The 12,009-nt window shown below is 41.0% G+C and overlaps 1 protein-coding gene across 1 annotated transcript in view; it reads right to left on the reverse strand.

Annotated features, from left to right (window-relative positions):
• Positions 1 to 12,009, reverse strand: part of INPP5F (inositol polyphosphate-5-phosphatase F) — a 38,063-nt gene that overhangs the window by 12,233 nt on the left and 13,821 nt on the right. Inside the window, exons 3-10 of the mRNA XM_064717167.1 lie at positions 5,819 to 5,955; positions 5,006 to 5,134; positions 4,263 to 4,430; positions 3,835 to 3,891; positions 2,375 to 2,573; positions 1,622 to 1,801; positions 1,185 to 1,252; positions 618 to 742 (exon numbers count right to left, since the gene is read on the reverse strand). Of these exons, the coding sequence (XP_064573237.1) occupies positions 618 to 742; positions 1,185 to 1,252; positions 1,622 to 1,801; positions 2,375 to 2,573; positions 3,835 to 3,891; positions 4,263 to 4,430; positions 5,006 to 5,134; positions 5,819 to 5,955 (1,063 nt within the window). The remainder of the gene's footprint in view (positions 1 to 617; positions 743 to 1,184; positions 1,253 to 1,621; positions 1,802 to 2,374; positions 2,574 to 3,834; positions 3,892 to 4,262; positions 4,431 to 5,005; positions 5,135 to 5,818; positions 5,956 to 12,009) is intronic.

Below are 12,009 nucleotides of genomic sequence, written 5' to 3' on the forward strand. Positions count from 1 at the left end.
GCCAGCCAGTAATGCTCTCCCAACCAGCTGCAATCCCTAGATTAGGTTTGGAAGTGAACATTAAACCACTTTAGACCCCACACAAATGCAGCCTGCAGGAGAAATACATGCTTGTGACAGATGACATGCTTGGGCATGTGAGCCTCAGAGGGCAGTCATGAAAACAGCAACTACTCACAGTGGATTAAGAAAAAAATCCCTGTATTTTATATTGAAATAACAGCATCAGGGTCCTGGAAGAACCCATCATGTTTTTATGGAAACAAACAAGAGAAATAGAGAAATAAAAGCAAATGCTACATAGCTTGAAAAAGCAGGTCAGCCACAGCTTTACACTCGTGGCATGTTTAAGGAAACACTTAAAATGTGGGACAATTAAGCTTTGCCCAATAAGTATTTACCCATTTTTAACAGGTCAGGGACACAACATCACAAACAGCAGTGCTTGGTTACCCAAGTTTTTAAATTTTATAGTGCTTTAGTTTAAAAACTGTATTCTTGTCTAAAAAAAACAGTGTTTCATGCAGAAGTAGAAATAATGAGTCTTCTCCTCATTTATACTCGCCTTTCATGGCAATAAAAAAGATGCAAAGTGACATTTCCAAAAGGTTTCTTACCAGTGCTCATGGAAGTCAAATGAAACATAAGTCAGATTTGCATTGTTGTAGAGAAGAACTTGTTTAAGGTAAGCATCTCCAATAATCTTCTCTCTGCCTGTCTGGTCCACCAAGTTAATAATAACCTGTTCAAAAGTTTAATTATTTAACATTCATCATCTGCTACATAACTTGCTTAGATTTACATCATGCAATAACAAATAGCTCCAGAGTTAAAGATTGCTATGAATCTTGCTAAGTTACAACCTTTGATAGATTGTACCTAAGACAAATAAGCTCCAACAGTTCCCTGCCTACACAAATTTAAATACAGAGAAGCTCTGAATGCATATGACAGGTATACAGAAATAAGTTTTAAACACTGCCAAAAGTTATTCCTGGGTTTTACTGGTTATTTACAAGGCTATTTGAAAAACCTTAAGTAAAATTCTATTTATGTACCAACCTTCCGATTATCAACAAACTTCTAAAAAACCCACAACACATCACCAAGAAAAACAACCTAAAAGCATTAACTTTCAACCCCTGCATTTTCATGAGATTACTCTTCTGTCATGTAGCACTCACCTGCTTTTTGTAATGTTTCAGCTGCTCTTCAAAGTGTGCACGAAAACAGGACACGGTTTCATTTTCACCTACAAGGCAGAGCAGTGTTAGACAGAAGCAGCCTGCTCAGCAATAAATCCTGTTTGATGTATTAAATCATGCCCAAATTTGTACTCTAAAAAACCAAGATACCTTAGCTTAAAGATAATAACACATAGTACAGAATTACTTTTAAAGGTCTTTCATTAATTTGCTCAGCTTCAACATTGCTGTTTAAGCAAACACATTCTTGAATTTTGCTGCATTTTGCTTTTTGTGCAGAGGAGATAGGACAAAAATTTAACTTTTAATAAGCCTGCTTCATCCTTCTACATATGCACCACACCCACATAAACATCTCCTCCAAAAGAAGAGTTCCAGGGGGCCCTGATTTTAAGGTTTTTCACCCAAACACTTACTCTTGTCCAGCCGGGGCCGTGGGTTGTACCTGTATCCAACCTGGCTCCAGAAAACAGGCACAGAGCCTCGTGTTTGGATGTAGGAAAGGGTGTGATTGTGGACATGGATCAGCTGCTCTGTCTCAACATAATTTGCCACGTTTCCATTTTTATCAACACCTCTCCGCTTATACCGCATTCCTGGGGGAATAATGAGAATGGTCAAGTCACATTAAAGCATTTGTCTTAAACATTAAGGATTTATGTTGCTGGTTTTGACAATGCTAACCCAAACCAAGAGTTCTAGCCCAAATCCATGATCAATGGTAGAAGTCAGTCCTATCCTAGGTTATTCTTCTACAGTTATTTTGACTGTATGGATAAAGTTTATTTACTGATACACTATGAGCAGCAGAATGTAAGCTGACAGGACAGGGCTGTTTAAAGTCACAAATACCTCTGGTCCATCTTAAAAGACACATTTCTTCCTGTTCTATCACATTTAGCACAAAGTTTTCCTTTAGTGCTCAGTATTTTCCATGAACCTAAAGGCCACTTTTACTGGCAGAGGCTCCACTTCTCACAGAGATCCCACAAGAGACCAGCGCTAACAAACATCTGAGTCTGAACAAGAAATACCATCTCCCACATTCAATCCTGAGCGTGGCAGAAAAAAGCAGCAAAGACTGAACAGCTCAGCACTGTCCATTTTCACCAGCTGCATGCCCCAGCAGTGCCAGGAGCACCCCAGCAGCCTGGGGTGAGTTTGCCCACCAGCTCTGTGCCGACTCCGGCGGGAGATGAGCGCCACCAGGAACGTGGGGTGGATGTCATCCACACACGAGGATTCCTGAGGAGGAGTTTCAGGGCTGCTCTTATCATCATCAGAAGATTCATTGTAGTTTACTACCAGTTCTTCAATTTGCACAAATCCTTGAATGATGGGGATGATCCAGAAGTCCACTTCAGGATTCTGAAGGGTACAAAAAGCATTTACTCTCCTGTTGGTCCAACATTAGCTACAATTGTTTCTGCCATTTCTCAGGTTAATAAAGCATTGCCTCACATGCTTTTCATGCTTTAATTTTTGCCATATCCTTATTTCTGTAAGAGATAGCAGCACTTTTCCTCCATCAGTCACAGGGCTTTTAAATCAGAAGAAAGAAAGCAATTTTTTTGACCTAGTTTCTGCTTTAAGGCAGTTTTAAAACCTCTGTGTGGACACATACTGTACCACATTTATACAGGAAGGTAGAGATGTTAGTCTGTTTTCAGCAACACATAACAGTATAACAATTAGGCCCTTCATATGGGCTAATTTAGTCCTCAAGACAATTGGTTCATGGTTCTGCACCCTAAAACATTGATTTCTTAAACAGAATCGAGATCCAAATTCCTCAATAACTCAAGGTTATCCATTTATAATATGAAAAATACAACTCATTAAACTCCTGCATTACACACAACTTTCCACAGAGGACATAGGTTTACCCTGCTGTGACTCCATAACCATTTGTTTATGTATAATTACCCATGAAAGAGGAGCAGGGCATAAGGCAAGATGCCTGCTGTTACCCCTAAGGAAAATCAGACTTGCCCTAAACTGGCACACAGAAGTTAGCAACTTAGTCCTTGGTCTAGGAGGTTAATTTAAAATTATGGAAGGTCATATAATGAAGAAAGAGTGGTGGTTTGCTGTTTCTTTATGTGCTCATTGGCCAGGAAAATGTTTTATTTACTCTGGACAGATGTTCAGAACAACTTGTTCTACACTGTTTTTCCACTGATCAGCTACTGTGCTAAAGGAGACAAAACACCACCCTCCACTGTGGAGGGCCAAAATCTTATCTCAGGGAAACTCTGGAATTCAGTTATTTCTTTCCTGGCTCCTCCTCATTATCAAGTCCAGCTCTGTTCAGGGATAATCCATTTCACATAAAAACACAACTCAACTTTACCTCTAGAAATCAGCACAAACACATCACTCCAAGTTATTCTACACTGCTTTATCGTTGTAATGTTTTATTTCAGCTGAAGTTCCCTCCTTAGCAATGACCACAGGCTGGCTGGGGGCAGAAGGCAGCACCAGCTGCTCAGCTACAGAAGGCACAGCCCTGATCCTGACCTGTCTGCCAAGCAGGTTTGGAACCAAACCCCTACGAGCCCTTAAGCAAACATCTCAACTAAAAAGAACTAAAGAATGGTTCTCTTAATTCATCTCAGAAACAACTCACATCAATGCTGATGAGATCTTCAATCATGTGCTTGTTCCAAAAGAATCTGTCATCCACCTGTTCAGAAGAGAAAATGGGCAGTTTTTGCAGCATTACAAGTTAGGTTTGGCAATATCTGTGGGAAGGACACCAGAGGCCAGCAGTTTATTCACCACACCTGCACAGACAATTCAGAGCTTTAAATAAAACACTTCAGTTCAGGTCATGCTGCTGCAGACTTTTGTTTCTTTGCACCTGAGCTGGTTACAGGACACGGTGTTCAGCTGCTGTAAAATGTGACCAGCCAGGTTTGGAGCATGACCATTATTGGAAGCTCATGCTCCAGGTGGAAGAAACAACACAAAAAAACACAAACAAATACAAATAACACAAACAAATGCACACAAACAAACACAAACAACACAAATAACACAAACCCAAGCACTCACTTTCCGCCACAGGGGCAGGTTGGTTTTCTCACACGCGCTCTGCCTCTGCACAGAATTTGTCAGGTCATAGCTCAGGCTGTAGTAAAAGGAGTCTGAATCCATGAACATCTTGAACAACTCCTCCAATAATCTCTTCTCCAGTCTCTCTTTCTCTTTGCTTTCTCTAATCTGAAAGAAAACAATGGCTCTCTTGTCTTTCTCTGTGAGTGAAAAAGATTCCAGTCTATTTTCCATTTCTAACCTTGGAGGACAAACACTTTCCCAGTGATGAGCAGGACCTTAAAATTCCCAGCAAAGAAAAACACAAGGGACAGCAGCCTGAGAAACATAATTTTAATAACTATTGTTTTGACCTCCTAATCCAAGCCATTCTTGGTTTAAAGCAGTTAGATGAGATTGTTTGGTGTTCTGAGGAACCAGGCACCAAATTCTGGGTCCAATTCTCTACTATAAGAGATACTTATGCAAAGAAATTTCTAGAAGTTTAGAACCTCACTAGAAGCTAATCCTAGTAAAAAAGAACTCTATTAGCAATTCTGCCAAAATTAAGTAATTACAAAATGAAAAAAAATCACAGAAGAGACACAGCTAAGTAATCAAAAAAATTAAACTGGGCATCAAGAGAGTAGCTCCACATTCTGCAATTTTTAAAAGTCTTTGTATTCCATTTGATCATCCATCAAAACTTTTGAACTATAAACTCAACATTTTGGAACAAAGAATGAAACAATAGAAAACTTTACCTTCTTTTTATTTGGAGCAGACACATTAGATTTAATTTGAGTAAGAGTCTTCAGCAGGAATTTTGTATCATCTGGGGACTGTGTTATCTTCTCTGGCTTGTTTATCCCAAAATGGTGCTTTTTACAAAGCTAAAATAATGACATTGAATTAAAGCCAACATTTAAATACTCTTTAGAAAGGTCAAAGAAAACTGAAAGTCTACAAAGGCAAGGTTTTGATGTCCACAGACCTAGGGGAGACACAGAAATAGAGGGGGAACATGCAGGTTTCCATCTACAGCCTAATTCTCACTCTTTTATAAAAGGCATTTTCTCCTATGATTGTGAGACTGCCTCAATTTGACATGACTTGTGTACCCAGACACACCCCAACTTCCCACTCAAATTAAATTAGCACTACTCAGTTTTATTTTTATTTTTGTTCCTTTATCCATTCTCTTTGGGGGAAAAAATGCAACATTTTAAGTAAGGGTTTCCCTTCAAGCTAAGTTATGGAATTAAGATTCCAAAATGGGATGAAAGCAAGAGAATCCATTAAAAATATACTTGCTCCTGGCTCAGTTTATCTTATTCTTGTGTGGTATTGCCAATGATCTTTATGAAATTTAGGTATTATGTTTTTGCAATTTCCCTTGCCAGCAGAACTTGCGATTTCTGTTTAAAAAAATATTTTTAATAAGAGAAATAGTATTTTAAAAAGCACAAAATATTCAAGATGTTTGCTTATACCAGGACAAAGTGACAAGAGGCATTTGACTTTCATTTCCCTGAAGCAGGAGGAGGACAGTCAGAGTTCCTTGAGGGTGGCCATACCTCCAGCTCCAGATCCTGAGGCTCTGTCTCAGACAGTGGAATCACTGCAATCTTGGTTATTTTGCACACCTCGTGATCTCCTGGAAGTTTGCCAATCAATGCTTTCTGACGAATTAAAAGCAGCCACCATGGTAAATCTGGGAAAAAAAAGAGATCAGTAGATGCTTTTATTTGTTTTGTCAGGAATTTATTCTGATTAGTGTGCCAGAAATCATTTGACTAGAAGAACCCAGTGAATGATGATTTGTTATTGTTGTGTTTTGTTATTAGCATTGCAATAAAATTTTAAACATACTTTAAAGTATTTATTCAGTCTCTAAGATAATAAGGAGATTAACTATTTCACAGACTTACATTAAAGTAACCCCTGCTTCACCTATAGGAATTAAGAATCTCTAGGCTGATGCACATTCCCACTGATGGCAGCACAATTTCTGGACAGCTGGAAATCAAACAGCAAATTAAGAATTTCCCTTTGTACCTCCTGTCATGTAGCAAACAAGACAGACACGGGTAACACCTGATTGCAAGATTCATGAGTGAAGAAATCTGATGAGTAAACATGGACTGCACCACATAAAGCAGTTTACACATGTTTAAAGGCTCATGATATCATTCCTGAAGAGCATAAAGTGGTGGAGAAATTAGTGAGGTAAAAATTAATGAAGATATTTGTGACAGGTGCATTCCATGCACACATCCAGCCTCCAGCACTTGCAGCTATAGCATCCACAATTTAATAAGCCAGGGAAACACAGCAAACATTCCCACTGACTGCTGAGGAGTGCCTGGACATTCCCAGATTTCAATCCCTTGGCTAAAGCAGGAGTTGTGTGATGGGCTTTTAGCAGCCAACAGCAAAAGTTCTGTCAAGGGAGATGGAAAAGGCAGAGAAAGTCCTAGAGACAAACACAGACACTCATTACTTCTCCCAGCTGAGAAGCAGCCAACTGAGTTCAGCTGAAAAGGTGACATAAAGACATAAAAAGCCTGCTGTGATAGACTTAAATATGCTCCCACACTTGTGATGGCAGAATGTGTCATGTATTGTGCCTCTGAATACCATACACAGCCTTTGAAAAATCTATTTAGCAGCTCTATAGCAAATACAAACCCTGTTCTCCTTGCTCAGTAAATTCTAAACAGTATTTTATCCTCTGAATGCTTAAGAAAAACACAGAAAACCCCAGCAGTTCTTTTTATCTAAAGAACAGGAATAGTCACTGCCAACTGTGTGCTGTGACACTGCACTACCCCCTTGGATTCTGCATTACTGCTTTAAAAAAGAGATATGTTTGTGTTAGGTATTAAGAAGCCTTTAAAAATTTCATAACTACAGACAGGTTGTGAGAGCCAGAGGGTGCTTCTCCAAAAGGCAGGAGGGGAAGGGGAATGAAGACAGGCAGCGCTTCTTTAATGTGCATGGTTCTGCAAAGGGAGCCCTGTGCTGCTCCTGAGCCCTGCAGCAGAACCCAAATCCCTGCAGGATCAGAGACACCTGAGGGCAGGAGGGAGCTCAGGGCGCCACCCTGATGGAGCAGAGTCAGCCCCGAGGCTGGAGCAGGGACAGGAACAATCCAAGCTGTCACACAAGCACAACCTCCTAAAGCTGCCCAAAGGACACCAGACTGTTGTGGTGTGTTTCAAACTTTCAGGTCCCTTCCCAGGTGTGCCAAAACCCTCTCTTCCCCTTCCCCCTCGCCCCTTGCTGAGTGAGTCCTGTCAATCAGGCTTAACATTCCAGCAAAGGCGTCGTGTGGTTGGTCAGGTTCAAAGGATGCCCCTCAGGCCCAGAGGTCATTGGCCTGTCTAGCTGTCATTCTCCCCTGAGACCCCGCCCCCTCCACCTGATTGGTGGCTCGCCTGTCCCCTCCCCTCCCCACCCCCTGAGCTTAAAAGGTGAGTCCAGCCATGTACTCGCCATTCTGTTGGAGGTCTCCCCAAGATTCAGATCTCTGTAACCATGGAATAAACCACTGCATATAACCCTCCGGCAGAATCCCTCCTTTTTTCTTTTCACCTTCGCCTGAAGCCTCTTCCTGAGGTAAACAGAGTTCCTGACAAGCCTGGACTGGTTTGGTGCCCAGCTGAAACCACCAGCAAGCTGAAGGTGTCTCTGGGGTGAAGCGCCACAGAAGCTGCCTCTGGCTCAGCAGCGAGGGTCAGACTGGCCCAGGCACAATCTAACTGGTAATATTGGGGTTCATATTCCAATACCAGACCAGGAGAGGAGAGTGACACAAATGCCACTCAGTGACCCCCAGTGCCCAGCAGGGCTGGAGCAGCTCCTCTGTGCAATTATGGGAACATGCCTTGGAGAACTCCTGCCCTTGCCCCAGCAGCCATGGGGAAAAGGAAGCTGAGGAAAATGACAGATTTCATCTAACAGCAAGAAGACCAATGAACAGATTAAAAAAATCCTTTTGCAAAGGAGAAACTGAAATGCTGCCAAACCCACCAGCAGCACATAAAGATGCCTATCAGTTCATCTGAAAAGATCTACCCTTTCTGTGCTGATTTCCAGTAGGAAAACCCAGCAATGTCTGAAAGCCAGGGCAATCCAAGCTTTCCCAAGGCATCCAGGCAGGTATTCCTGCTGGGCAGTCCTGTAATCTCATCTATTCCCACCTGCAGAAGGCTGGCCACACTATTTATTTACTCCTTGGAGCTCACCAGCGCATGCCAACAAACAAAACAGATATTCTTCTAACAAAGGCATCCATCTAGAGCTCCAGTGAATTAATCAGTAGGGTTCTACTGGACATTAGGCATTTCTAAGCAGATATACCACAGTAAAACACTGGAAAAGCAAAAATCTCTGCCCAGTCTTCCCCCTACCTGGTAGCTGTAAACAAGAACTTAAGAGCTTTATACAGACAAGTGAGTCGAGTATCCTTTTGTCATTTTTAAAAAGGCACTGAAATGTCATCTTGGTGTACACTGTAAAACTCTCTGTATTACAGCCAGAGCCACAGAACATTGAAAGAAAACAGGAATTCCCCAGCAGATCAAAAGTAAACAGTCAGGAAGTAATTATGTAGATAAAGTATGCCCTGAAGTAAAAGCTTCAACAATAACCATAAAAGCAGCACATTATAATAGCCAGCAACACCTAAATAACTGAATTCCTAAATACAGAGAATGTGCTTCGGCAGTCAGGAGGAAAAAAGCAGTTCCACAGATTAGTGACTGCCTGCTCAATGTGTGAGGAGTGGTGTGCCCTGCACAACAGGACAGCTGCATGCCACCCCAGAAAAGTGCACTTTTCAAGTCATCTCTCGAGATATAATGTTCATTTTCAGTGTTTTATGAACTAAGGCAGAGCAGATGGTGACAACTAGTTTGAAGTATTGCATCCAAAGGAAGCTATTACCTCTCATTCCTCACTAAAATGGAAATTTACTCCTCTGTTGTTCCAACACTGTCAGCACAACTCTGCTGTTTTTCTCTAACACTTCCCTAACAATCTAGCATTTACTTTCCCCCAAATGCTTTTGCAGTAACTTTTCATAAACTGTACATGAGTTTATTACAAATGCTGCTTTCTGCAAGGATTTTGATTTTAGCCAAGAAATTCTATGCCACCAATTTCATACTTTTTGTTACTCGAACAACTTCAAAAATGGCTGCATGCAAAAAGAATGCTTTGGGTTGTTGACTGTATGAAATTCAGTTATATCTCAGGGAGGAGATTTCAGAACAGCCTGTAGTTTCTATCAAGATTCAGAGGCATGCAAACAAAAAACAAGCTGGGGATAAGGAAGGAAGAACTCCCTGTTTACAGAGCCTGTGGACTCTTGCCAGCAGCATTTAACCTGGGTCTTAATTAACCAGCACTGGAACACTCCAAATGAATCCAAGTAAAGACAGGGGTGTGCTTTGACCAAGAAACACAAGAACCTGTGGCAGAAATGAATGTGTTAATTGGTAATTGCTGGAACTGGTTAGGAAATCCAGCTTTGGTTATAGTCAGATATACTGGACAACAAACTTAAATTCTATAAAGGAGATCCTTTATGCAAGAGATGTGTTTGCCTCTATATGGGAAGATTATGCAAAGACAATTTTAACTGTGCATCTTACCAAGAAAATGAGCAATGATCTGTTGCAGTAACATCTCCACAAAACATCCTAAAACCCTTTTCCTTTTATTCCCATTGATACTCTGCATTTTCTTATAAGTTCTTTTGGGATGGGCCAGATAATGGTAAGCAATTCTATTCTTACATTCTGATATTCAACCAACGTTTTATTGTTTGGGTTTGAGCTCCCTCCACACCCAAAAAAATAAAGTATCTGAATGTTTAAGAAAATTCACTTTGGGGAAGAACAAAATATTGCTTTAAATAGATTTGAATCTCAAATATAAGTGTACCATTATCTTCAGAGGTACAACTGGCCCCTCATGTCAAAAATTCTTTGGAGAATTAAAAAATAAACCATGTAATATTGGCTAGCTGGTTTCCATGAGACAGCTTCCCTGTCACAGCAGCTTTCCTACAAATTCTCCTGTATGAGGCAAGCAATAAAGCCAGCAAGATTAAGAGTAAATTAAAACCCATCCCTAGTTACAGCTCATTGGTAAGGCTATTCCAATGCTAAATTACAGACAGCCCATGACTGATTACAGGGACATTTCAAGGTCACCTCAGACAATTCCAGCATTCCTGCAATAAACAAATCCTTCAAGAACACACGAGGATCTATGTCCAAGACATTCAAGTGCATACAGGCTTTGCTACAGCTCTAGAGTGCACTGGTAGCAACTCCAATACTTTAAAAGGCATTTGAAGTTCTTAAGTCTTTTTTTGTGTTCCAAGGATTTTTAAAACCTCTTTTCAACAATAGCTGGTAACAAAGCTCTGAGCAGGACAAGCCCAAATTCACCAAATGAGCTTCAAATTAATTTTTCTGATCCTGATAACCTGGGGGCAGAGGAGAAGAAATCAGAGCAGCAAGTCCTCCTGTTGCAGGTCAGGCATTTCACCCTGCTCCTGCAGCAGAGCTCTCCTGCTGAGCCTGGACAGAACCATCCAGCAATGTTAAATATTTATACAACTTCTGCTGATAAAGTTTCCAGGTGACAAAGATTGATACAAGAATAAGTAATGAAGACAGGTTTCTGTTACAGACTGCTAGATGATTCAGCCTGAGGATAACATCAAGCTACGCTGGAATATGACCAAGTTCATTGAAAATAGCAGGTTTGAGGAGAGCTGTGTGAGACACCTCAGTCAGCCCTCTCCTTGTCACTGCAGCCTGATGGATGACACTCATCAGGAAATGGCAGCAAATTCCAGGAGCTCTCAAAATAAAAGGATAAATAGCTGGAGGCTTTCTTTCTTTAGCCATTTAATAGTAGAAAACAAGACACCACTTATAGGAGAGTTGCATCACTAAATTCCAGAGTATCTACAACAAAAAGGATGAACAGTTTGTGATGGTGGCAGCTGAACAAGGCAGAGACAAAAGGAAACACTTCCACTGACCTAAGCAGCAGCTGAGTGGAATGCCTGGATGAGCTTAATTGATTCAGGAGCTCTATAGGACACATGGAAAGAAGAGATATCAGGCTTATTACCTGATAATCTTAATTTACCTGACAACAGCAAGATGACACCTGTTGAAGTATCACACTCTGGGGAAAGTTTCACCTCAGATTTCATAAGCAGAGGAAGCAGCTTACAATAAACACACATGCAAAGATCTTCAGTTGCCACAACACACTAAAAAACCTTCCAGAAAGCATTTGAAGTCTCCCTTTTCAAAGGCTTTTATAACTAGACTCCCAGGAGAGAAGGGGGGAAGGCTTTTGTGTACCCAAGGGCCTGGCTTTAAAAAACCACACCCCACACAAACACAAAAACATGTGTCAAAAGCAATCACTGAGCACTTTCCCACAGCAGAAAAAGGTCATTACTGGAGTTTAGCCATCATTCATCATGGACAGCACATGCTGACCAGCACAGACAACCTGGATGAAGAAGAGAAAGTGAGATGGCAGAGTCTGAACCACTTCATGGCACCAGATCTGAAAAAGGGTGGCGGAATAAATCTGGAGAATGAGCACAGACAGAAATATCAGGTGAACTCAAAGAAGATGAAGTGATGTGACTAGAAAGAAGACATGATCATCAACTTCATGGAGAGGTGGGCTCTGAGCTATTACTCCCAGAAACAGGAGCAGGGCT

Source organism: Zonotrichia leucophrys, chromosome 6 (genome assembly GCF_028769735.1).
Source record: "Zonotrichia leucophrys gambelii isolate GWCS_2022_RI chromosome 6, RI_Zleu_2.0, whole genome shotgun sequence".
NCBI lineage: Eukaryota > Metazoa > Chordata > Aves > Passeriformes > Passerellidae > Zonotrichia > Zonotrichia leucophrys.